A 24,013-nucleotide genomic window follows, 5' to 3' on the forward strand; every position below is an offset into this window, starting at 1 on the left:
GTCTGTGGGTGGCGGAGTCATTGCCTGCCCCCTTCTCTGCCCCACAGAAAAAGAGCAAAGACCACTTTGGCTTGGAGGGGGACGAGGAATCGACCATGCTGGAGGAGTCTGTCTCCCCCAAAAAGTAAGTCTGGAGGGAGAGGAGGGCTGTGGGGTAGAGAGGGGGGTTGCCGCTGCCCAGAGTGGGGGTGCGTCTTTTCTCCTCCCTCCCTCTGCTTGCCTCGCAGGTCCACCGTCCTCCAGCAGCAGTTCAACCAGATCAACAAGGCTGAGACGGGCTCCCTGGCCCTGCCGGGCATCATCCGCCTGGGCGCCGGCGGGCCGGAGAACTTCCAGATGGGCACCATGCCCCAGGCCCAGCAGCAGATCACCAGCGGGCAGATGCACCGCGGGCACATGCCCCCCCTGGTAAGGAGCCCTCCCCTCTCCCCTCCACTCCCACGGGGGTCACCAAGCCGTTTCTCTGCACGAGAAGCACAAAGAGCACAGAGTGGCTGTCCGTCTGGGATGCTTTAGTTGCTGCCTTGCAGGGGTTCCCTCTGGGCCTGTTTGCACCCGTGGCTGCTGCTGGGGAGTGGTCAGGGCCAGATTTTTTTAAAATAAATTATTATTGAAATTTTAAAGGTTACATGAATAATAATAATAATAAAAAAGAAATAACAGCAGAAAAAACACCCAATTAGACCAAAAAAGAAAGCATAACAATACATAAAAACAAGTCCCATCAAAGAGAAAAAAAAGAAAACAGACAAAAAAGAAAAAAAGATGTATACAGTCAAAAAAGAAAAGAAAAGAAAAGAAACAAATCAAACCTTTACATAACTTTCTTTCTTTAGCTTATTTCCTTGACCTCCTCACACCTCCCCTCTTTGTATTCTAATTCAGTTAGATATTTCAGCAAATCCTTCACCTTTGTTTTTATCCTAATAATTTATCTTTATATACTATAATTTAACATTCTCTTCTTTTACCAATTAATCATTCATTTTTACTTTGCTTAATCTTATTTCTCCTTAAAACTAATAAATTTAAACTTAATCTCTTAAAACATTTCCCCTAGGGTCATAAAAAACTCATTCCACGATTTTTCCATCTCTCATTAAAAATTTTTTTTTTAAATCTCCATATATACACTTTAAATTCCCAATTTTCTTCCACCGTCTCCCCTCCCCGGTTTCGGCCCCTGCCGTCAGTTCCATCAAGCTCCCAACGTCCATCAACCTGGAGATCTTATATCCGAGGCTCTTAACTCTTCTTCACTTCCCTTTTGCCGGTCTTCTTGATAATCTTTGGTGCTAAAAAACAGATCTCGGGGGAGCTCCAATCCAACGACGCTTATATTCCTTCTTGACAGATCTGCCAGATTTCCATAGTTAAAGCTAGGGCCCATGAAGTATTCCAAATCTTGTTTCACAATTCTTCCAAATCCAAAGGCCCCAAAAGCTCCAATCTCCTCCTGGCTCAAATTCATATTCCAAAATTCATTTGATCCCTGCATAAGGGGATCGGTCAGGGCCAGATTTATGTATAAGGTAACAAGCTATAGCTTAAGGCCCCACTATCTTGGGGCCCCCCCCAAAAAAAAATTAAAGGGGAAAAAACTGGACGTCCATTTCCAAAATATAAGATAAAAAACAAATGAAATAAAACCTACATACCGTGTTTTGTGTTGTGTAGGCTCCTATGACATAAGTCATGGGCCCCACCTGCTAGTCTGCTCCCTCAAATATCACTGGTTTGCTCCTTTCTATATATATAGGAGGCCTACATTCTGATATTTATAATTATTAGTAGTTTGCATCATATACAGTATTTACACCTATTATTTTTTCATATTATAGCAAGTTCCTAGAGACTAGATTTTGAGTCTTTGTAAATTGTGTTTCAAAAGGAACTTTTGTTGTTGCCAAATGCCAATGTGTTTGCATTGTTAAGTTTGTTATGAATAAAAAGTCATTTTTAGTTAGAGCTTAATAATTATTTCACTATTAATACACTTCTTTTTAATTCTATTTCACTATTAATATACACCTTTTAATTGTATTTCAATTCAACAATTACTTGGATAACACACATATTTTGTTATGTGCAAATGGCTTGAGATACCTATTGGGTCCATAAATGACAGCGACAATTTGTTGTTGACAAAGGACAGCTGGCCATAGAAAGGGGCCTGTTACCTTCAGGAGCTGAGGGCCTTGGGAGTGGTGCTTATGTAGCCCCACCCACATCACAGCCCACGGGTGCCCCTCCCCACCCAGGGCTCTCTGCTTGCCCCCCTCCTTTCAGGGGCCCTTGGGCTCCAGGAGAGGGCCGGGCTGCGCCCCCTTCTTCCTCTTCTCCTTCTTCTCCTTGCAGACCTCTGCCCAGCAGGCCTTGACGGGCACCATCCTCTCCAGCATGCAGGCGGTCCAGGCTGCCCAGTCCAACCTGGAGGACTTTGACACGCTGCCCCCCATGGGGCAGGACGCGGTGAGTGGGGCTGGCCAAGGGAAGGGGCCCTTGGGGGCGACTGCGTACCCTCCGGGGGGGAGCCTCCCATGTGGAGTCCTGGAATAACGGCCCCCTTTCCTCCCCCCCCCAGGCCTCCAAAGCCTGGCGCAAGAACAAGATGGACGAGTCGAAGCACGAGATCCACTCCCAGGTGGACGCCATCACGGCCGGCACGGCTTCCGTGGTCAACCTGACGGCGGGCGACCCAGCCGAGACGGACTACACGGCCGTGGGCTGCGCTGTCACCACCATCTCCTCCAACCTGACGGAGATGTCCAAGGGGGTCAAGCTGCTGGCCGCCCTCATGGAGGACGAGGGGGGCAATGGCAGGCAGCTCCTGCAGGCGGCCAAGAACCTGGCGGGGGCCGTCTCTGAGCTGCTGAAGACCGCGCAGCCCTCCAGCGCAGAGGTGAGCCTGGCCGCCTGGGTCCAGAGAAAAGCTCCTCCTCAGTGCAATTCCTGCCTTGCAGCAGGGGCTGGATTAGGCAACCCTTTGGGTCCCCTCCCACTCCGCAGGCCTGTGATTTTATACTTGTATTACGCAATCTCATTTTTTTAAAAAAAAGATCAAAGTGGTTTCAAAACATACCGTATTTTTCCGTGTATAAGATGAGGTTATTTTATTTGAAAATTATGCTTAAAATCTGGGGTCGGCTTATACACAGAGAGTGGAGAGGTGGGACAGGCGATTGGTGGCTGCCGCGAGCAGTAGATTGTCAGCGGCGTTTTTGCGGAGGGTTGGTGGTTGCGGCAAGGTCCGCTGGCTATTGGCTGCTGGGGCAATTGTGTGGGCGATTGGCACTTGCTTTCGGCGAGCGTGCATATGATTGATGGCTTCATCGATGTGTGTGCGATTGGCTGTGGCAGTCCTGCAGGTGAGCAATTTTTGGCAACCCCCCCCCCAAAAAGCTCATCAAGTCTGGGCAATCTCCCTTCATTTTCTCAATTTGGAGTCCCAAAAAAGGGGGGCATCTTATACACAGGGGCGTCTTATACATGAAAAAATACGGTTTGTTGTCGTTTAGTCATGTCCGACTCTTTGTGACCCATATATGCTCATTAAAATCACAGCAACATTTAAAAGCGCAGCTCAGTTAACTTCTACAGAAAACATTTTTTGCAAATGTCTTCAGAAGCCTGGCGGCGCCGAAAGGTTCTCAGCCAACATGTCATGGTTAATGCGCTGGAGACCCCCCCCCCCTTGAGAGGCCGCCTTGACCCTCCTACACCCAGGAGAGCCCTGCGCTCTGCAGGGGGGTTGGACCCTCGGGGTCCCTTCCAACTTATGATGCTGTGATTTTCCATTGAGCCTCCATGGACCCCCGAAACCTCCACATTAACTCTGAGCGGAGCCTTCTGTGTGGCTGCCCCTATTCTGAGGGACAGCGTTCCTCTAGAGATGCGACAGGCACCCAACTCTGCCCACTTTCTGTGACAGCCATTCCCAGCTGGACAAATGAGACTTTACCACGAGGGGCTGCCTGTTCGGGTTTAGGTCTTGTGGGTTGCCTTCAGGGGCCGCCCCTAACCTCCAGCCCTTTCCTCCTCCAGCCGCGGCAGAACCTTTTGCAAGCTGCAGGCGCCGTGGGGCAGACGAGTGGGGAGCTGCTGCAGCAGATCGGGGAGAGCGATGCCGACCCCCATTTCCAGGTGAGTGGCAAGCGGGAGTCCTCTGGGGCACACCTGGCGGGGGACAGCCTGGCGCAGGCCGCCTGCCCTCTGGCACAGGATGGGCAGTGGGGGTGGCGCTTGGGCCCAGTAACCTCTCTTGTCTTGTGGATTCGTGTGCAGATGGTGGGGAGCCGGCGCCCTCGGACCCTGTTCGCCCCTGACCCCAAGACGGTAAAGGGCCTGAGCCCAGCAGGGGCTGTGCTCTCTGGGGCAGAGCCCTCCTCTGCGCTGCTGCCAATCAGTGGGGCTCGCTGGCCAAGGGGCTTGGGGCACTTGCTCTCGCTGGCTCATGCTCGGCTCCCCCTGTTGCAGGAGCCTTGGCCCCTCCAGTTGGTGGGATGGCTCTGATCCACAAGCCAGGAAGCCCCCAGAGGGTCCGCCTAGGCCAAGATCTGGCAGGACCTCCAGGAGGCTGCCTGTGGGACTCTCCGCCACATGGCATGGTAGCAAAGTCAGCAGGGGCCTCTGTTGGGAGAGCAGCTGGCGCTGACAGATCCTCCCACAGATGCCAGGGAACCCTGCCAGCCTCCCGGCACTGGGTCTGCATCAGGGCAGGGGGCCTTGAGGCTACTTCTGCCCCCAGCGCCCCATGTGGGGTCTTGGCAGCTTCGACAACAGGGGAATCCGAGCATCTTCTCTCCCCCCCTCCCGGTCCTTGTGGTGGGGGGCTGTGGGCGCTTCCTCTTGGTGACGGGTTTGGTGCGCGGTGCTCTCTGCGCCTGTGATTGAGGCCAGAGAGGGTGTGGTTGGGGGGGGTGTCTTGGGGGGGGGCTGAGTGCCGCAGGAGCACGGAGGGGTGAGGTTTGTGCTTGCAGAGGCGGAAGAAGGATGATCTCACCTGCTCCAGGAGAGTCTGGAAGGGCCCTCCTTGCCCGGCTCGGGTTTCCCTGCTGAATGTTTCATGAGCGCAACCAGCCAATGCCGCCTCTTCCTCCCCCCCCCCCCGACAGGACATGCTGATGCAGCTGGCGAAGGCCGTGGCCAGTGCCGCTGCCGCCTTGGTCCTGAAGGCCAAGAACGTGGCCCAGAAGACGGAGGACTCGGTGCTGCAGACGCAGGTCATTGCTGCCGCCACGCAGTGCGCCCTCTCCACCTCCCAGCTGGTGGCTTGCACCAAGGTGAGCGGCAGGCCCTGAGCACCCACCCCTGGCACCCTGGCCCTGCTCAGGAGGAATCCGAGGGGAGCGTAGGCGGTGACAGTGGTCAGAGTGATTCCATGAGCCTCTGCAGCGAATCGGAAGATTCACAGAAGGGAGCGCCGATGGCCAGGGCAAGGGGGGTGCCAAGGGGGAAACCCCAGAAGGAAGGGGCCAGCGGGGACTCCCAGAGCAGCAGTTGGAAATCAGGACCAGCTTCCCCACCAGAGCGCAGTGGGGGGGAGGAGTCCCAGGCATCGGGACCAGTGTTCTCACCACCAGCGAGAGGAGATGAGTCAGGATTGACCACGCCTCCATCGGAGAGCGGGGAAACGGTCAAGAGGAAAGTTACCGGCTGGGCGCGCGCGCCAAGTTCAAATGTACAGGCGAGCGGCACAGCAGGTAGCCCGGATAGGGAGCCAGGTCCTAAAGCCCGCCGGAAGGAGGGGCAAGACTCAGGGGGGTCAGCGTCAGAAGAGTCCAGAAAGGAGGAAACCCCAGGGGGCAGAAGGACCCAGAGGAGGAAAGAACAATGGAAGAGGTGGAGTAAGGCTAGAGTCTTAAACTGGTGTCTAGGAGGCGGAGACTCAGATGGAGCTTCGCCGGTCTAGGTTCTAAGACGTGGAGTTGCACGCTGCGGTTTGGAAATGGAAACTAACCTTCAATAAAGACTTTTATAAGTTATTACTGACTAGCATTGGTCCTCTGTGAGCTGGGACCTAGAGGCAACTCTGACAAATGACTTCTTAGTCTTGTGGGAAGTGGGGCTGGTGGGGCTGGGGCAGACTGGGCCACTGCTCTGACCGCCCTGTGCCTTGCCCATTCCTCCTCCTCCTTGGCAGGTGGTGGCGCCCACCATCAGCTCGCCCGTCTGCCAGGAGCAGCTGGTGGAAGCTGGCAAGCTGGTGGCCAAGTCGGTGGAGAGCTGCGTGGACGCATCTCAGGCGGCCACGGGTGACGAGCAGCTGCTGAAGCAGGTGGGGGTGGCGGCCACGGCCGTGACGCAGGCCCTCAACGACCTGCTGGAGCACATCAAGCAGCATGCCACGGGCGGGCAGCCCATCGGCCGCTACGACCAGGCCACCGACACCATCCTCAACGTCACGGAGAACATCTTCAGCTCCATGGGGGATGCGGGTGAGCGGGCCTTGGGGGGAGGGACCCCTTGGGCCCCATCCACGGAGGCTGGGGGGGGGGGCTGGCCACGTGGGCGGGAAGGGTGGCTGAGGGCCTCTCAGGGTCCGTCTGTGGGGCTGGCCCTCACCTCTCCCTCCTCCTCCCCAGGGGAAATGGTGCGTCAGGCCCGCATCCTGGCTCAAGCCACCTCCGACCTGGTGAATGCCATCAAGGCCGATGCCGAAGGGGAGACGGACCTGGAGAACTCGCGCAAACTGCTGAGTGCAGCCAAGATCCTGGCCGACGCCACGGCCAAGATGGTGGAGGCAGCCAAGGTGTGGCGTCGGTGGAGGGGCTGGGCAGATGCCTGGCAGGGGAGCGAGGTGGGGGGGCCGGGCGCAGGCCTACCTGTCGGACCTCTGCCCATGTGCCTTGGCAGCCGGATGAGGCCCCTCCAGCCCTGCCTCCTCTTCCCAGGGGGCTAGCCAGCGGCAGGGCCTGAGGGTGGCAGCAGTGACGCTCCCCGTTTGGAGTTCCCAGCAACAGGGTTAAAGAATTGTAGAGGAGGGAGGGGCCCCAAGCATCATCTAGACCACCCTCTGGCAACTCAGGAACCACGACTTCATGTCCTGCTTCTGGCAGTGGAGGGAGGGGGCAGGCGCTGTGGCCAGGGAGAGCCTCCCCAACCCTGGATTGGTCCCCCTTCCTTGGGAAGCAACAACTGAGTGCCACGTCTGTGCCCACAATGATGCCCTCCTTGCTGCATCCCATTTCAGGGAGGGGGTTGTCCACTTCCCCCGGGTGATGCCCTCTCCTCCTGTCCTCATGCCCTCTGGTGCCAGCCACATACATTTCCTGGGAGCCGCACCAGGCTAGAGCCGGCCGGTGCCCCTTGCCAGTGCCCAACCTGGGCGCCTGAGGGGAGCCTCACTGGCGCCTCTTCACCCGCTCCGACTCCCTGCTCCTGGTCCCCATGAGGTGGTGGTGGGTGGCCTGGCGGGAGCCATTCTGACCAGCCTCCCCTCCTGCTCCCTGCCCACCAGGGGGCTGCAGCCCACCCAGACAGCGAGGAGCAGCAGCAGCGCCTGCGGGAGGCGGCTGAGGGGCTGCGCATGGCCACCAACGCAGCCGCCCAGAACGCCATCAAGAAGAAGCTGGTGCACCGGCTGGAGGTTAGTGCTGCAAGTGGCGTGTGTGCGTGTGCCCATGCCCATTGCTTGCCATGGCCTGGCTGGCTGGGCAGAGCGAGGGGCCTTCCTGGCCTCACCCCGTCCCCCACTTTCTCTCTCCCCAGCATGCAGCCAAGCAAGCAGCGGCCGCCGCCACCCAAACCATCGCAGCCGCCCAGCATGCAGCCACCAACAACAAGAACCCGGCTGCCCACCAGCAGCTGGTGCAGAGCTGCAAGGTGAGAGGGAGGGAGGGAGGGGAGTGCTGGGCTTGTCCCCCCCCCCCCCGCTTCAGTGTGGGTGTCTGGCTGGGGGGTGCGGGTGAGAGGCCATCCCAACCTCTCATTGTTGCTGTTGGGACCATTGCTATTATTTAAATTTATACACCACTCTTCATCCAAAGATCACAGGTCAGGTTGCAGCACAAAAACACACAGTGCGTAACACAATTATTTTAATAAAAATACTGATAGCGATATTAATAACCATAACATGACATTAGGTTAGCCGTCATACATTCGTTCATTTGACAGAGGAGGCTGCTGCCAAGTAAATAAATAAAGGCAGCCACATTTAAGGAAGTTTTTAGCATTTGATGTTTTATTGCTTTTTTATTGTTGTTGTTGTGGTTAATATTCTGTTGGGAGCACCCAGAGTGAGTGGGGTATCAATAATTTATTATTATTATTATTATTATTATTATTATTATTATTAATGAATGGCTGCTATCACATTGATCAGAAACGCCAGCCACAAGTACTTCCTACCATGGGCGCCTCGTGCTTCCTTTGGGTGTTGGTGGGCTCACCCCCTGAGCCCCGACGCTCTCCTGGCACCTCTGGGGCAAGAAGGACCCAGGACTCGCTTCAGATGGAGGCCCCCCAACAGTCTCTTTCTCCCGCCCTCCTCCAGGTGGTGGCGGACCAGATCCCCATGCTGGTCCAGGGTGTCCGGGGGAGCCAGTCACAGCCTGACAGCCCCAGCGCCCAGCTGGCTCTCATTGCTGCCAGCCAGAACTTCCTGCAGGTGAGGGGATGGGCAGCAGAGGGGGCGGTTGTGTGGGCAACCCAGGGTGGGGGGCTGCTCAGGATTGGGGGCTCCTCATGGTCACCACTCTCCTTTCCCTCCCCCTGCTGCAGCCTGGCGGGAAGATGGTGGCTGCAGCCAAGGCCACGGTGCCCACCATCTCAGACCAGGCCTCCGCCATGCAGCTCAGCCAGTGCGCCAAGAACCTGGCAGCTGCCTTGGCCGAACTTCGCACAGCAGCACAGAAGGTAAGGAGGAGCAGCCATCAAGCCGCCTGCCCTCTTCACAGCCGTGGCCCCTTCTTCTTCTTGTTCTCCTCCTCCTCCTCCTCCTCCTCCTCCTCCTCCTCTCGCATCTTGTGGCCATTGGTTCTCTGTGGGGTGAAGGGGACCTCCCTCCCCACAGATCTTCTGCCAGTCTTCTATGCTAAGGCCCTCAGTGTGGGATGGTGGCAGGGACTGGGGGCTGGGGATGATGTGTGTCACTCCCTGGGGGTGACACCCTCCTGTTCCACGGCAGGCACAAGAGGCCTGCGGCCCCCTGGAGATTGACTCGGCTCTCAGCTTGGTGCAGAGCCTGGAGAGGGACTTGCAGGAAGCCAAGACGGCGGCCAGAGAGGGCAAGCTGAAGCCTCTTCCGGGAGAGACGGTGAGCAGAGGGGGGCATGGGGGGCCAGAAGGCGTAGGGTGAGCATGGCGGGCACAGGGGGAGGTGGGGGCACAGGGGCCTGTTGACTCTGTGTGTCCTGTAGATGGAGAAGAGCGCCCAGGACCTGGGGAACAGCACCAAGGCTGTCAGCTCCGCCATCGCCCAGCTGCTGGGAGAGGTTGCCCAGGGCAACGAAAACTACACAGGTACTCTTCTGTGCCCCCCAAACCCCCTCCCCACCAGCAGCCTCCATTGCTCCTCCCCCTGGCTGTTGCTATGCATAGTTCAGGATACGTCCCTCTCTTCCTCCTGGGTCTGGATTGGCCCCATCCTCCTCCTCTTCCTCCTCACCCCCTCTTGGGGAGGGAGGGTCCTTGCCTGGGAGGCTGCCCCAGCCAGGGTTGGGCTGATGCTGCCCTCTCCCCCTGCCTCCTCCCCCAGGGATTGCTGCCCGCGATGTGGCCCATGCGCTGCGCTCCCTGAGCCAAGCTGCCCGCGGGGTGGCTGCCAACTCGGAGGAGCCGCAGGTCCAGGCCGCCATGCTGGAGTGCGCAGGCGACGTCATGGACAAGGCCGGCAACCTGATAGAGGAGGCCCGCAAGGCCGTGGCCAAGCCGGGAGACCCCGAGAGCCAGCAGCGCTTGGCGCAGGTGAGCCCTCGGCCTGGCGTGGGGGCTGTGGGTGGGGTGGGGTAGTGGCCCTCCCCACTGAGCCGCTCTGCCCTCTCCCGGCAGGTGGCCAAGGCTGTCTCTCAGGCTCTCAACCGCTGCGTCAACTGCCTTCCTGGACAACGGGACGTGGATGCCGCCATTCGCACAGTGGGCGAGGCCAGCAAGAGGCTCCTGGCTGACTCGGTGAGCCCCTTCCCTTCTCTCTCTGGCTTGGCGGGCGGGCGAGCAGAGGGCATCCCCTCTGGGGGGGTCTGGGCCCTCGAGGAGGCCTGTCTCCTGGCCCCTCAGCTCTGGGACCAGTTTAGCAAACTGGGGGGCCCTTGTACAACCCAGGGCAGCGTGTCTGCCCACCCTCCTCTGGGCTGCAGTTATCCCTCCCCTTTTAAAATGGCCCAGGCACAACACACCCCGACAGTCGCACAACGTCTCGCTCGTGGCTGGAGTCCAGCGGGGCTTCTAGGGCTGCCCCATCGACTGCCTCTGCATCATCATCATCATAATTTATTATTTATACCCCGCCCATCTGGCTGGGTTTCCCCAGCATTAGTGATCCTGCAGAGCAAAACCCCATCAGATCCAGTCCCACCCCCCAAAAAACCACAGGGGCACCAGTGCCGGGAGGTCAGCTTCCCTTCTGCATGGCCACTTGGCCCCACAGGATCCAGCCGAGAGTTTCCTGCTCCTGTTTTTTTGAGGGGGGATTCAAGTGACTTTGTGGGGCTTTGGCCCCCATCGATGGACAGGCCCTTCCTCTGGGGGCATCAGGAGCTGGGCCGGTCTAGGCCACAGCGGGGCTACAGGGGAAATATGCCCTGGGCCCTCAGTTACTTAAAGCATTTCTGTCCTGCTTCTTGTTATAAAAGCCATTCTGGGGCAGGATACAAATTGTAGAGTCGGAAGGGTCACCTAGGGCTCATCTAGTCCAACCCCCTGCAGTGCAGGAATCACAGCTAGAGAATCCCTGACAGGCAACCATTTGATTTCTGCTGTAAAACCTCCAACGAAGGAGAATCTGGCCCCTTCTTCCCAGGTCGTCCTGCTGTCCCATGGATACAAGAAAAAATTAATTCACGTCCATGAAAGGAGCGGTACAAATATCAGCCCAGAGGGCAGCAGATCCATCCCAGCCAAGTAATACCTGGGCAGGTGGACCTGACTCTTGCTTTTATCCCTGGTCCAGGTGAAGCCCTTTGGGTCTTGTATCTGAAGAGGGAAGAGGTCTGCTGTCATTTATTCTGGCCAAGGGAGAGGGGGCATAGCCCTATTGTGAGTCCCATGCCTGAAGCTGACTCTCGTTCCCTCCCGTCCTCCAGTTCCCCCCCAGTGGCAAAAACTTCCAGGAGGCCCAGAGTCACCTGAACCAGGCAGCTGCTGGCCTCAACCAGTCGGCCACGGAGCTGGTGCAGGCATCTCGCGGGACCCCCCAGGACCTGGCCAAGGCCTCCGGCAAGTTCGGCCAAGACTTCAACGAGTTCCTGCAGGCCGGCGTGGAGATGGCCGGCCAGTCGCCGGTAAGAGACCCCCTTGGGGAGGGAGGGCTGCACGCAGGGGGGCAAATTGCACGTGTGTGTGTGTGCGCGCGCACGCAGTGGGGTTAGAGAGGGACTCGGGTGGGCAATGCCAGGGGACCATCTTCCCTGGCGGGATGGGCTCTGGAAGAAGGGCAGGCTGCTCAGTCGGAGCTCTGCCAAAATGGCCATTTCACTGACCCAGGCAAAGCCCGGAGGGCAAGGCGGGGAGTCCCACTCTGCTCCTGCATTCAGGCTCAGCACCTGGCTGGATTGGGCCTGGGAGCCCTGACAGCTCCCTAGCAAAACAGCAGATTGGCTTTATGTGGCTTTTCAACCGTAGTAAAGAAAGCAGGTGCAGGTGCTGAGTGGAGTGTCCCCTCGTCCCTCCCAAGGAACGAGCCAATGCCAAGCTGGTTGGCTGGCAGTGGGGCTGTTGGATGAATGCGAGGCCCCCTGGCCCTGGCCCCGGCCTGGGGCGGATGGCCGAGTGACCCCTCCTTCTGCCTCCCCCCCTTTCTCCCCACAGTCCAGGGAAGCCCAGGCCCAGGTGGTCTCCAACCTGAAGAGCATCTCCATGTCGTCCAGCAAGCTCCTCCTGGCTGCCAAGGCCCTCTCTGCCGACCCTGCGGCCCCCAACCTCAAGAACCAGCTGGCAGCCGCTGCCCGGTAGGGGCTCCCTCCTGAAGGGGGCAAGGGTGGGAGTTGAGAGTGGGGGTGCTCTGTGTTGTCTTTGGGGCTGTGGATGCTCCTTCCCGGAGTGGCTGGCCGGCCTTGGCTGGGGGACGGGGGACGGGGGACGGGAGGGGCTCATGGGCTGCCTCTGTCCTTGCAGGGCCGTGACAGACAGCATCAACCAGCTGATCACCATGTGCACCCAGCAAGCGCCCGGCCAGAAGGAGTGCGACAACGCCCTGCGGGAGCTGGAGGTAGCCTTCTGCGCAGCAAAGGGGGTTGGGGGCTGCTGTGGGGGGGGGGCACAGCCTGCCAGGAGGGAGGGAGGGGAGTCTCTAGGAGGGGCCTGCAGTGGTGGTGGGGGAGCCTGAGCTGCCTTTCCCCCTCCCCAGACGGTGCGAGAGCTGCTGGAGAATCCCACGCAGGCTGTCAACGACATGTCGTACTTCAACTGCCTGGACAGTGTCATGGAGAACTCCAAGGTGAGCAGCCAGGGGGCGACTCTCTCTTTTGGGGGGCGGGCAGTGGCTGCCTTCTGTGACCCCAGCCCTGGGGGGCTCTGCTTCCCCTCCCAGGCCTGGCCCCCACCCTTTCCCCTCATTCTTTCTGCAGGTCCTGGGGGAAGCCATGGCCGGCATCTCCCAAAATGCCAAGAACAGCAAGCTACCCGAGTTTGGCGACTCCATCAGCACCGCCTCCAAGGCCCTCTGCGGCTTCACGGAAGCAGCTGCCCAGGTAGGGAGGCCACGGGAAATGAGGGAATGGGGGGCCTCTCCTTTTGGGGTGCAGGGAGAGCGTATTGCTTCTCCATTGCTCACCCACCCACCACCTCTCGCTTCTCTTCCTTCTGCTCCCAGGCTGCCTACCTGGTTGGCGTCTCGGACCCCAACAGCCAGGCGGGACAGCAAGGCCTGGTGGACCCCACCCAGTTTGCAAGAGCCAACCAAGCCATCCAGATGGCCTGCCAGAACCTGATTGACCCGGCCTGCACCCAGTCCCAGGTGAGCCCTCGGGTGGCGCAGCACCCAGGCTGTGCAAGAGAGCCATGGGGCGGGGGGGGGGGAGCACAGCCAGAGCCCCTCATGAGGCGTATGTGTGTCTGTCTGTCTGTGCTTGTTGCTGGCTTAGTCCTTCGTCAGGGAGAAAGTCCCGCAAGGGCCCAGCAACACGCCCAAGTCCAGCTGCATACGTTGATGGTGCCGTAAGCAAGGAGGCACCTCGGACTGGCAGATTGGAGACCTGCCGTGGTGGCGAGGCTTCAGCCGGGGTCCCAAAGTGGGGAAGGAAGAAAGGATTTTCCTGTGCCCTGGGCCTCAAGTCTCCACATGCCCGTCTCCAGGGGCCAGGCAGGAGGACTTGAAAGCCCCCCACCTCCCTGGCTACTGTCCACCTGCCATGGCCTAACGTGGAGGACCCTCCCCTGCCTCCCACAGGTCCTCTCAGCCGCCACCATTGTGGCCAAGCACACCTCTGCCCTCTGCAACACCTGCCGACTGGCCTCATCTCGCACCGCCAACCCAGTGGCCAAGCGCCAGTTTGTCCAGTCTGCCAAGGAGGTGGCCAACAGCACCGCCAACCTGGTCAAGACCATCAAGGTACTGATTGACAGGTGTCAGGGTGTGTGGGTGGGATGCCACTGTGATGAGCCTGGGAAGGGGGGAAGCCCTCCTTTCTCTCTCTCTTTCTCTATCTCTATCCCCCTCTAAACCTTTTTCTCTTTTCTCCCTCTTTCTTTTGTGTTCTCTCTCCCCCACCCCATCTCTTTCTCTTTCTCAAGCTCTTTTTCTCCCCCCCCCAACTCTTTTTCTCTGGTCAAGGACAAGCATTGGTGAGGCAGCCCCCCCCCCCGGCCTTGCTCTGCCACCACCAGCTCCCAAGGGAAAGCTCCCCCCATTTCCCCACGCAGAGCAAGGGCTCCCTGCTCCAGTCTCTGGGGTTCAGCCCGTGAAGCGTGGGGAACCAGTCTTGAGCCAGGGGCTGGAGCTCTGGGGTCTGTGATACAGAGTGGAAAGTGGCCCTTTGTCCTTTGCATGAGGACTAGTGATTAGAGATTAGATCATTGCCTTCATGAACACAAAAATGAAAGAGAAAAGCCAGGCTGGAGAATTTGCTGGTGCAGCCGCTGGACGTCAAAGGAGACTCCTTTCTGTTGCTGCGCCAGTAGATTCGCCTGCCAGGAACAGAGCTGCTGGCTGAGCAATCCCAGAAGTATTTGGCATCTGACAAAAGACAGATTCAGGGGAGAAGCGGCGCGGGCTAGAGCTGAAGGATTCGACCCAAAGGGCCTGCTTTCTACAAGGGAACTGGTCCCCCCCCCCGGCAGCCTAGACCAAACTGCCTGGCCTTGCTCATGGGGAGCTCAGGGGATCCTGTCCCTGGAGGAGCTGCTGGAGTGGGGAGTCCACCTTGGCAGCCCCACGTCCTCTTTGGCCGTGGGCTTAATCCGTGGGGAGGAAGCCAAAGGCCAGTGCTGCCCGTCCCTCTGTCCTTCCCCGCAGGCTCTGGACGGGGCCTTCACCCCAGAGAACCGGGAGCGCTGCCGTGAGGCCACTTCCCCCCTCATTGAGGCCGTGGACAACCTGACCGCCTTTGCCTCCAACCCAGAGTTTGCCACCGTTCCTGCTCAGATCAGCCCAGAGGTAAGTCGGGGGCCAGGACCCAGTCAGGGCCTGGTGGGGAGATATTTCCTCTGCTGCCGAGGGCAGCATCCTTTTGGGGGGAGCAGGGAGTTAGACTTGGTGGGGGGCTTCTCAGAGCCCCAGCTGTGCCCCCACTTGCTCACCAGCCTCCCCTTGACCACCTGGCGCTCCCCCTCCCCCCGCAGGGGCGCAGAGCCATGGAGCCCATCATCTCCTCTGCCAAGACCATGCTGGAAAGTTCTGCCGGCCTCATCCAGACAGCTCGCTCTCTGGCCGTCAATCCAAAGGACCCGCCCAAGTGGTCAGTGCTGGCCGGACACTCGCGGACCGTCTCCGACTCCATCAAGAAGCTCATCACCAACATGAGGTGAGAACCACAGCTGCCGGGTGGGGGTGTGCTGGGTGCCTGCCATGCCTTCCCGCGCTGCCAGGGCAGTGCCAGTGGGAGGGCGTTGGCCGCTCTGGGTGTTTGGTGGGTGCAGCCACGCTGATGGTCTCCCTTCCTCCCGGCAGAGACAAGGCTCCTGGCCAGCGGGAGTGCGACGAGGCCATTGAGCTGCTGACCAAGTGTATTCGGGACGTGGACCAGGCATCCTTGGCTGCCATCAGCCAGCAGTTGGCGCCTCGCGAGGGCATCTCTCAGGAGGTGAGTGAGCAAGCGAGTAATAAGGATAATATTTATTTATTTATTTATTTATTTATTTATTTATTTATTTATTTATTTATTATTTATACCCCACCCATCTGGCTGGGTTTCCCCAGCCACTCTGGGCGGCTTCCAGCAAAATACATTAAAATACCAGTCATTAAAAACTTTCCTAAACAGGGCTGCCTTCAGATGATGGGAGGGTGTTCCACAGGGCGGGCACCACTACCGAGAAGGCCCTCTGCCTGGTTCCCTGTAATCTTGCTTCTCGCAGGGAGGGAGCTGCCAGAAGTGCCCTCGGAGCTGGACTTCAGTGTCCAGGCCGAACGATGGGGGTGGAGATGTTCCTTCCGGTATACTGGGCCTTAGGGCTTTAAAAGTCAGCACCGACACTTTGAATTGTGCTTGGAAACGTACTGGAAGCCAGTGTAGGTCTTTCAGGACCGGTGTTATATGGTCTTGGTGGCAGCTCCCAGTCACCAGTCTAGCTGCCGTATTCTGGATTAGTTGTAGTTTCCTGGTCACCTTCAAAGGTAGCCCCACATACAGCGCACTGCAGTAGTCCAAGTGGGAGATAACCAGAGCATGAACCACTCTGGAGAGACAGTTCGCGGGCAGGTAGGACCTCAGCCTGCGTACCAGGTGGAGCTGGTAAACAGCTGCCCTGGACACAGAATTGACCTGTGCCTCCATGGACAGCTGTGAGTCCAGAATGACTCCCAGGCTGCACACCTGGTCCTTTAGGGGCACAGTTGCCCCATTCAGGACCAGGGAATCCTCCACACCTGCCTGCTTCCTGTCCCCCAAAAACAGTACTTCTGTCTGTTGGGATACTGCTGGGGAGACGGGGGCATCAGGCAGGCCCCCAGCTGGCTCTGGACGATCACCCATCTCCCATGGAACAGCATCAGTCAGTCAGCGACACGAGCCTCAGATACGTTTAGAGACCTGTTCACACTCTGTCAGCAGAGTGTGTAAATCACCTCACAGTAGAAGAGGCGGACAGAGAGATGTGCAAGCAAAATGAACAGCATTTTATTCAGCATAGCTCAGGAACAAAAGAAAACATGTCTGATTGCTTTTGCGTCCAGCAAAACAGCAGTATAGCAAAAGCAACACACAAGGGAATCTCCCAGCAGACTGTGCTGGAAGTAAACGGGCATGTGATACACAACAGTCCCTTTTAAGGTGGAATGGAACTAGATCCCAACACCATCTTGTCAGGATTCAACCCCAATCCAGTGGTGGGCAGGGGACCAGTCATTTTTACTGGTGAAGAACGGGCCCACAGCCGTGCCTGCGACACTTTCCCAGTCAAGAGCAGCCGGCCTGTGCCGCAGGGGTTGCTGGACTCTAGTGTTTGTGGGGAGGGGGGAACCTGTGGGGCTCTGACTCTGAGCAGCTGGGTCTTCCCCGCTCACGGCAGCAGGTGGGCGGGCTTTGTGCCCTTTCCCCCAGATGGGCCTGCCAGGAACTCTCCCTCCCTCCCTCCCTTCTCCCTCGCAGGCCTTGCACAACCAGATGCTCACGGCCGTCCAGGAGATCAGCAACCTGATTGAGCCGGTGGCTGGGGCAGCGCGAGCTGAGGCCTCTCAGCTGGGGCACAAGGTAAGAGGGTGGGGGGCTGGTGGGGGGGCAGAGCCAAGGGCTGCCTAACGCGAGTTGCTGGTGGGGAAGGGCCAGAGCAGCTGCTGGGCAGGCAGAAGGTTCTTGCTTCCATCCCCAGTGGCAGCCCACCTGCCTGAATCCCTGCAGAGCCACTGCTGCCAGCCTGTGCAGGAAGCCCTGCGCCAGAGGGGCCAGTGGCCTGGCTTGGGCTCTTCCTGCGAGGGATGATGGCATATCTGGAGTGGGGAAGAATACCAGCAAGCAAGGGGAGGCTTTGGACCTCGGGTGCCAGAGAGGGAGCTTCTGTGGGCCTGGGATTCTGGAAGGAGCTGCAGGTGGGAGAGCGAAGGGCAGTCCAGCTGCCCTGGCATTGAGGGCGAGGCCTCAGGTGTGGCCAGAGAGCTCTTCTCCAGGGTCCCTGGTGTACCTGTGGCTTTGCATTCAATGCTGTGGCAACCAGGCTGATGAGCAAAGCAGCAAACTCAGTCCTTGGCCCCTGGCACTCGCTGGGGAAATCTCCTGCCCTCCTGTGGCATAGAGTGGCATGTGAGGGGTTCTCCTGGCAGACTCTTCAGGCCGCTGAAGGGAAGTGCCAGAGCAGCCCCTTCGCCTCTCCTTCCTCCTCCTCCTCTGCCTCCCTCCTTGCGGTTCTCCTCTTCTGCTGAGGTTATGCTCATTGTGACTGAATCACATGACAAAAAACGTTGGGGGGTGTCCTCTCTGGGACGTGGCCCTCTTCTGCACCCAGGGTGCCGGAGCTGCAGGAGGGCTGGCCTCCCTGGCGCTGTGTGCCCCCTGCCAGGGAGACTGGGATTCTGCTTCTGCCCCCCCCCCCGCCCCGTTCACCTGCCCCTTCTCTCCCTCCAGGTCTCTCAGCTGGCTCAGTACTTTCAGCCGCTGGTTCTGGCAGCCGTGGGGGCTGCCTCCAAGACCCTCAACAGCCAGCAGCAGATGAACCTCCTGGACCAGACCAAGACGCTGGCAGAGTCGGCCCTGCAGATGCTCTACACGGCCAAGGAGGCCGGAGGGAACCCCAAGGTGCCAGCTTGGTGTGGGGCAGGGAGAGGGGGGCTGGCTCTGCCGTTCCCAGAGGGGCCTGCCGGGCAGGTGGGGAGCGCCACACCAGTGTCTGCTCAGGTGGGGAGTGGCAGAGAGCCTTCGCCTGTGGATGATGAGCATTGGGGCGCCTCTGGGAAAGCAGGTATGCATCGCCTTCTCCCCCCACAGCAAGCAGCCCACACGCAGGAAGCCCTCGAGGAGTCTGCGCAGATGATGAAGGAGGCCGTGGAGGACCTGACGGCCACCCTGAACGAGGCGGCCAGCGCAGCAGGTGTGGTTGGCGGCATGGTGGACTCCATCACTCAAGCCATCAACCAGGTGCGACTCCTTCCCCAAAGCGCAACTCTTTAACTCTTTAAGTTACAGATTATCTTGTCCCATAAATGTTTAAGAAAGAGAAGATGTAGATCTTATACCCATAAAGTATTATTACGTGGCATTTGAACATGATTTCAGTTCCCTGGCTCAAACAGCCTTGGTCAGAGCATTTGCGTGACTTTATCCCAGAGTGATTTGATCACCAGACTTTCTGTCTGATTGCTGTCAATCACCATGTAATGATCTGTCAGCAGAGAGTAATCAGAAAGACCGTCAATCTGGCCTTTCCTCTCGCCGGAAGTCGATTGTGTTTGCTGGATTGATTTCCATTCCACGTCTGCTCCCTTTTACGTTGGAATTCCCGGTGCCTTTGTTCCAACCCACCACCTTGGATTAAACGGGACGCCCTTCCAGGCTTCCCCAGGAAGTTCCCTCCCCGCCCAGGGTTGTCTCCAGAAAGGCCTTGGTGCCTCTTGGGTGGGCCTCCTGCAGCAGAGGCAGCAGAGGCCAGGGTGCTTCCAGGGCCAGAAGTGAAGCTCAGCTGCTTGGGGGTCAGAGGCAGCCTTGGTGTCCTCTGAAAGGAGACGTTTCTCTTTCTTCCCCCCCAGCTGGATGAGGGCCCCGTGGGAGAGCCAGAGGGGACCTTTGTGGACTACCAGACCACCATGGTGAAGACCGCCAAGGCCATAGCTGTGACCGTCCAGGAGATGGTGAGGCATGGGGGGTGTTGTGGGGAGGCCTCCGTGGGGGGTAATCTGGGGCAAGCCCCTTTGAGAACCCCCCTCTTCCTTCTGCTAGGATTTGGGGGTGCCCCTCTCTTCTTCCCCCTCCAACTGTCCCTACTCTCTTCCAGGTCACCAAATCCACCACCAACCCGGACGAACTGGGCACCTTGGCCAACCAGCTCACCAGCGACTACGGACAGCTGGCGCTCCAGGCTAAGCCGGCTGCCATCACGGCTGAGAACGATGAGGTGAGGAGGGGGGACGTCCCTGGTGGTTGGGCAGTGGGACAGGGATGTGGTGGGCAGCTGGTTGATTTGCCCAGAGCTGTGAGCCTTGGCCTGGCAGGGCATCAAACACTGGGTTCTTCTGCCTCCTCTTCCTGAACCCAGAAGCGCCCCCAAGTGGGTTGGCTGAGAAGGACCTGGTCACCTCTGGCGGCTGGAATGGGGGAAGGGGTGGCTGGAGGTCTTGTGGGGCTGGGGGAGAGAAGCAGCGGCCGCACGCGGAGGTGTGGGCAGAAGATGAGGGCCACACAGCCAGGCTCCCACAGCCTTCTTTCCCCTCCAGATTGGCTCCCACATAAAGAACCGGGTGCAGGAGTTGGGCCACGGCTGTGCGGCGCTGGTGACGAAGGCTGGAGCCCTCCAGTGCAGCCCCAGCGACACCTACACCAAGAAGGAGCTGATTGAGTGCGCCCGCAGGGTCTCCGAGAAGGTGCCTGCCTGCCTGGGCTTGCGGGGGGGGGGGAGGGAGGCCAGGGCCCAGGGGCACCAGCACCCAGTGGCCTCTGGGAAGAGGAGCTGGCTCTGCCGGCTTGGCTCTCCCTCGGAGGCAGCAGTGATGCCAAATGCCAGCGGCCAGAAACCGCAGGTGGGGAGAGCGGCTCTCATGCTCAGATCCTGCGTGCTGGTTTCCCTTTGGGCCATTTGGTCAGCCACTGTGGGAACAGATCCCCTCCTAACATTTTTCCACACCAACACATGCCTGCATCGTCTCCTCCCCCTGGGATCCTCTCCTGGGACGGTGTTGGGGGTCAGCCCAGGGCCGATGGGAGGCCACCTGTCCTCTCTCCCTCCGCAGGTATCCCACGTCTTGGCTGCCCTCCAGGCAGGCAACCGGGGAACCCAGGCCTGCATCACAGCAGCCAGCGCTGTCTCTGGCATCATCGCGGATCTGGACACCACCATCATGTTTGCCACAGCCGGGACCCTCAACCGCGAAAACGCAGAGACCTTTGCCGACCACAGGTAGCGGCCCCCAGCGGTTCCTGTGCGGCCTCCAACAGGCCTTCCAGAATTCCTGGCCACCTCTTAACCCCCCACCCCATTTCTTTGGCAGGGAGGGCATCCTGAAGACGGCCAAGGCACTGGTGGAGGACACCAAAGTGCTGGTGCAGAACGCCACGGCCAGCCAGGAGAAGCTGGCACAGGCTGCTCAATCCTCTGTGGCCACCATCACACGCCTCTCAGAGGTGGTGAAGCTGGGGGCCGCCAGCCTGGGCTCCGAGGACCCCGAGACGCAGGTAAGGGCCACAATGGCTGGGTCGCCCCTCTCCGTGGGTCTGTCCTTCCCTTGACCACCCAAGGGCTCTTGCGCTCAAATCTTGCTTGCTGGCTTCCCGTGGGGGGACCCTCTTGGGCCTGATCCAGCTGCAGGCTCTGCTCATGTCCTCCTTCTCTCCTCTCTGCGCTCAGGTGGTCTTGATCAATGCCGTGAAGGACGTGGCCAAGGCCCTTGGGGACCTGATCAGCGCCACCAAGGCTGCCGCGGGCAAGTCTGGCGATGACCCAGCCGTCTACCAGCTGAAGAACTCGGCCAAGGTAGGAGGTTCTGCAGCAGGCCATGGGCATGTGTGTGGGGCAGAGTGGGGTCTGTAGGGAAGGCAGGCTCCTCAGAAGGGGGTGGGCTCTCCTTCCTTGGGGGTTTTTAAGCAGAGCTTGGATGGCCACCGCTCAGGGATGATTTGGTTGTGACCTGGCAGGGGTTGTACTGGATGACCCCCAGGGGTCCCTTCCCCCTCTGCAATGCTTAGATTCTATGGCCACCCAAGGGAGGAAGTTCCCTCAGGCCGGTAGGGAGCAGGGAGCCCTCTTCCTCCCCCCCCCCAAAGGCCACCCTTTTTCTGCTTGGCAGGTGATGGTCACCAACGTCACGTCGCTGCTGAAGACGGTGAAGGCCGTGGAGGACGAAGCCACCAAGGGGACCCGAGCACTGGAAGCCACAATTGAGCACATCCGCCAGGAGCTTGCGGTGAGTGTGTTGGTGGGAGGGGGGCTGGGACTGCTGCCCCCTTGCTCTGCCCCACCCTCTACCTCCTCTCCTGGCCAGGCTGACCACCTCCCGTCCCCCGCAGGTCTTCTGCTCCCAGGTGCCGCCCGCCAAGACCTCGACGCCGGAGGACTTCATCCGCATGACCAAAGGCATCACCATGGCGACCGCCAAGGCTGTGGCAGCTGGCAACTCGTGCCGGCAGGAGGACGTGATCGCCACGGCCAACCTGAGCCGCCGCGCCATCGCCGACATGCTGCGCTCTTGCAAGGTGGGGAGCGGAGGGGCGTGCTCATGGTGGGGGGAGCTGAAGGGGGGCATCTTTGGAAACAGGTGGGCCAAGGTCACAGGACCCCTTTGGATGGTCAGTGGAGGGTTGGGGGGACAGTGCATTTACGAGGCTCCAGGTGCGAATCCTGAAATGCTGAGTGTTGGACTAGAATAGGGTTGCCTTATTTGGAAGAGCGAAGAAGAGGACCTGGAGCCTCCTCCCCTTCCATGGCACACACACACTGGGCACACTGTACCCTCAAACATGTTTCCAGTGAAAATAGGGACATCCTCTTCAATAATAATAATTTTATTATTTATACCTCGCCCACCCAACTGGGTTTCCCCAGCCACTCTGGGTGGCTTCCAACATATATAAAAACATAATAAAACATGGAACATTTATAATCTGCACAGGGCTGCCTTCAAATGTCTTCTAAAGGTTGTATAGTTACTTATCTCCTTGGTTTGGAAGTCACATAAGGGCAAGAAGAAATACAATATGAAGATCCAAGCAGAACGGTGACCAAAGGAAAGGAGCAAAGCTTTTAGGGGGGAAATGGGGTGCCCAGTGCTTCCGCCATTTCCTCCACTCTCCCCCCCCCCCACAACCCCCAGCACTTTCTTTTCTAGGTTCTTCAGTCTGCTAAGATTTCGAGATGTATAAAATAGGGCACACACCCCACACACAAAAATGGGGAGGGGGGGGGCTTTCCCTGGCCTTCCATGAGAGCTGTGTATTTTAACTTACATTCAAGAATTGTGTTTAGAGGTAGCCGAGGTGAGTTGGTTCATCTCCAAATGCCCCCCAAAGATTTTAATTAGGACAGAGAGCTGGGGGGGGGGGAGTCCTCTTTACTAGCCAGCACGCTCTTTCTTTTCTTAGATCTTTCTGATATTGCAAAATAGAGTCAGCTTAATTGCAATCAATGGACAAGGCACTGGGGTGGCGAAGGGGAGACAGAGCAAGAAGGTGCCAGCAGAGACCCCCCTCCAGGGAGTTTTTCCCATCTGCTCACGGGCAGCTTACTGGCACCAGTATGGCCAACAGAGGTCAGGTCTAGGACCAGTAGCAGCCAATCTGCCGTTTGATGATGAGCCCAATCCCAAAATGCACCATGTGGGCGCACTGTAGAAATAGGAAAAGGTTAAGAGTGATCCTTGCATGCACACTTCCTGGCTTTTTTTGCAAGAACCCAGACATTTTGGCAAATTCAAAAAATCCGCCCAGACTGAGATGTTGCACCCCAAAAAGTGGACCTGTCTGGAGAAACCAGACATGTGTCAACCCTAGACTAGATGGCCTTTGGGGTCCCTGCCAGTTCCACAATTCAAAGGAGGCTCAGCCAGGATCTTGGAAGAGCTTGTAGCCAGAGGGGCTCTCCGGATGCTTCTCTCCTGTGCCCAGTGCCCCAGCCCTGGCACCACCCTGCCAGGCTCCTGCATTAGGCTGTTTCTCACCCGTGGGGCTTTTGCAGGAGGCTGCCTACCACCCAGAGGCCAACGCGGAGGTTCGGCAGCGGGCACTGCGCTTTGGCAAGGAGTGTGCCAACGGTTACCTGGAGTTGCTGGAGCACGTGCTGGTGGTGAGTGCATGTGCCCCCCTCTGCCCTGTACCCTGCGTGGCAGAGGCTGGATCTTGGGGCGGGGGCCCTTCCCCCTCCCCCAGCAGCCTCCTCCCTGCTCACCCCCTTTCTCTCTCTCTCTCTCCTCTCTCTTTTTCTTCTGGGCAGCCTGTGAGTATGGAGTGCCCTGCATGGGAGTGTGTGGCACCGGGGGGGGGGGGTGCTCACGGGCATGGGGGGAGAGTCTCCTGGCAGAAGGGAGGGGTGAGCCAGGCTCTCCTGCCCCCCTTAACTCTGGGCCCTTGCTGTGTGCCTGCCGTTCTGCTGTGCTGTGTTGGATTCTGGGATGCCGTGGCGAATAACCGCGGGGAGCCAGTCCTGGCTGCAGTGTGGCTAACATCTCACTTGGCTCAGGGGTGGGCAGTGGTGTTCTGGGTTCTAATCCCGGCTCGGCCATGACTAGCTTGAGCCGGCAGTTCTGCCTGCCTCTCTGTGTTGCGGGAAGGAGGGGCAATAGAAGGTCTTTCCATTCTCAGGGGTGCAGCCCAGAAGGTTTCTTGCTCCCCGGGGTCAGGGCAGCTGGGATTCCTGCACTGCAAAGGGTTGAACTAGATGAGCCCTTGGGGTCCCTTTAAATCTTGCGATTCTGAGATCTGAGGCCAAGCAGCCTCTCTTAGAGGTGTCATTGAAATTCTACTCAATATTGATCCAGAGCAGAACTGTGATGTGTAGTTAGCAGAGCAACAAGCACGTTGCAGATTCCCAAAAAATAGACCGGAGGCAATTAAATTTCATCCAGCAG

The 24,013-nt window shown here is 58.5% G+C and overlaps 1 protein-coding gene across 3 annotated transcripts in view; it reads left to right on the top strand.

The window, feature by feature from the left end:
• Nucleotides 1-24,013, top strand: part of TLN1 (talin 1) — a 54,808-nt gene that overhangs the window by 26,286 nt on the left and 4,509 nt on the right. For 2 of the 3 annotated variants that reach the window (XM_081881327.1, XM_081881326.1), the window contains exons 12-50: nt 48-124; nt 228-408; nt 2,359-2,472; nt 2,585-2,902; nt 4,045-4,143; nt 4,285-4,335; nt 5,115-5,282; nt 6,143-6,437; nt 6,585-6,751; nt 7,460-7,588; nt 7,711-7,824; nt 8,498-8,611; nt 8,725-8,859; nt 9,131-9,259; nt 9,363-9,465; nt 9,701-9,909; nt 9,994-10,113; nt 11,244-11,441; nt 11,968-12,107; nt 12,274-12,367; nt 12,506-12,595; nt 12,726-12,848; nt 12,971-13,114; nt 13,547-13,708; nt 14,612-14,752; nt 14,938-15,119; nt 15,266-15,398; nt 16,905-17,006; nt 17,874-18,044; nt 18,234-18,383; nt 18,992-19,093; nt 19,237-19,356; nt 19,676-19,822; nt 20,189-20,355; nt 20,447-20,630; nt 20,803-20,928; nt 21,242-21,358; nt 21,462-21,647; nt 23,125-23,232. In XM_081881327.1, coding sequence (XP_081737453.1) covers nt 48-124; nt 228-408; nt 2,359-2,472; nt 2,585-2,902; nt 4,045-4,143; nt 4,285-4,335; nt 5,115-5,282; nt 6,143-6,437; nt 6,585-6,751; nt 7,460-7,588; nt 7,711-7,824; nt 8,498-8,611; nt 8,725-8,859; nt 9,131-9,259; nt 9,363-9,465; nt 9,701-9,909; nt 9,994-10,113; nt 11,244-11,441; nt 11,968-12,107; nt 12,274-12,367; nt 12,506-12,595; nt 12,726-12,848; nt 12,971-13,114; nt 13,547-13,708; nt 14,612-14,752; nt 14,938-15,119; nt 15,266-15,398; nt 16,905-17,006; nt 17,874-18,044; nt 18,234-18,383; nt 18,992-19,093; nt 19,237-19,356; nt 19,676-19,822; nt 20,189-20,355; nt 20,447-20,630; nt 20,803-20,928; nt 21,242-21,358; nt 21,462-21,647; nt 23,125-23,232 — 5,610 coding nt within the window. The remainder of the gene's footprint in view (nt 1-47; nt 125-227; nt 409-2,358; nt 2,473-2,584; nt 2,903-4,044; nt 4,144-4,284; nt 4,336-5,114; nt 5,283-6,142; nt 6,438-6,584; nt 6,752-7,459; nt 7,589-7,710; nt 7,825-8,497; nt 8,612-8,724; nt 8,860-9,130; nt 9,260-9,362; nt 9,466-9,700; nt 9,910-9,993; nt 10,114-11,243; nt 11,442-11,967; nt 12,108-12,273; nt 12,368-12,505; nt 12,596-12,725; nt 12,849-12,970; nt 13,115-13,546; nt 13,709-14,611; nt 14,753-14,937; nt 15,120-15,265; nt 15,399-16,904; nt 17,007-17,873; nt 18,045-18,233; nt 18,384-18,991; nt 19,094-19,236; nt 19,357-19,675; nt 19,823-20,188; nt 20,356-20,446; nt 20,631-20,802; nt 20,929-21,241; nt 21,359-21,461; nt 21,648-23,124; nt 23,233-24,013) is intronic. The other variant, XM_081881328.1, reaches the window with a different exon arrangement.

Source organism: Podarcis erhardii (genome assembly GCF_964252035.2).
Source record: "Podarcis erhardii genome assembly, chromosome: 11".
Lineage (NCBI taxonomy): Eukaryota > Metazoa > Chordata > Lepidosauria > Squamata > Lacertidae > Podarcis > Podarcis erhardii.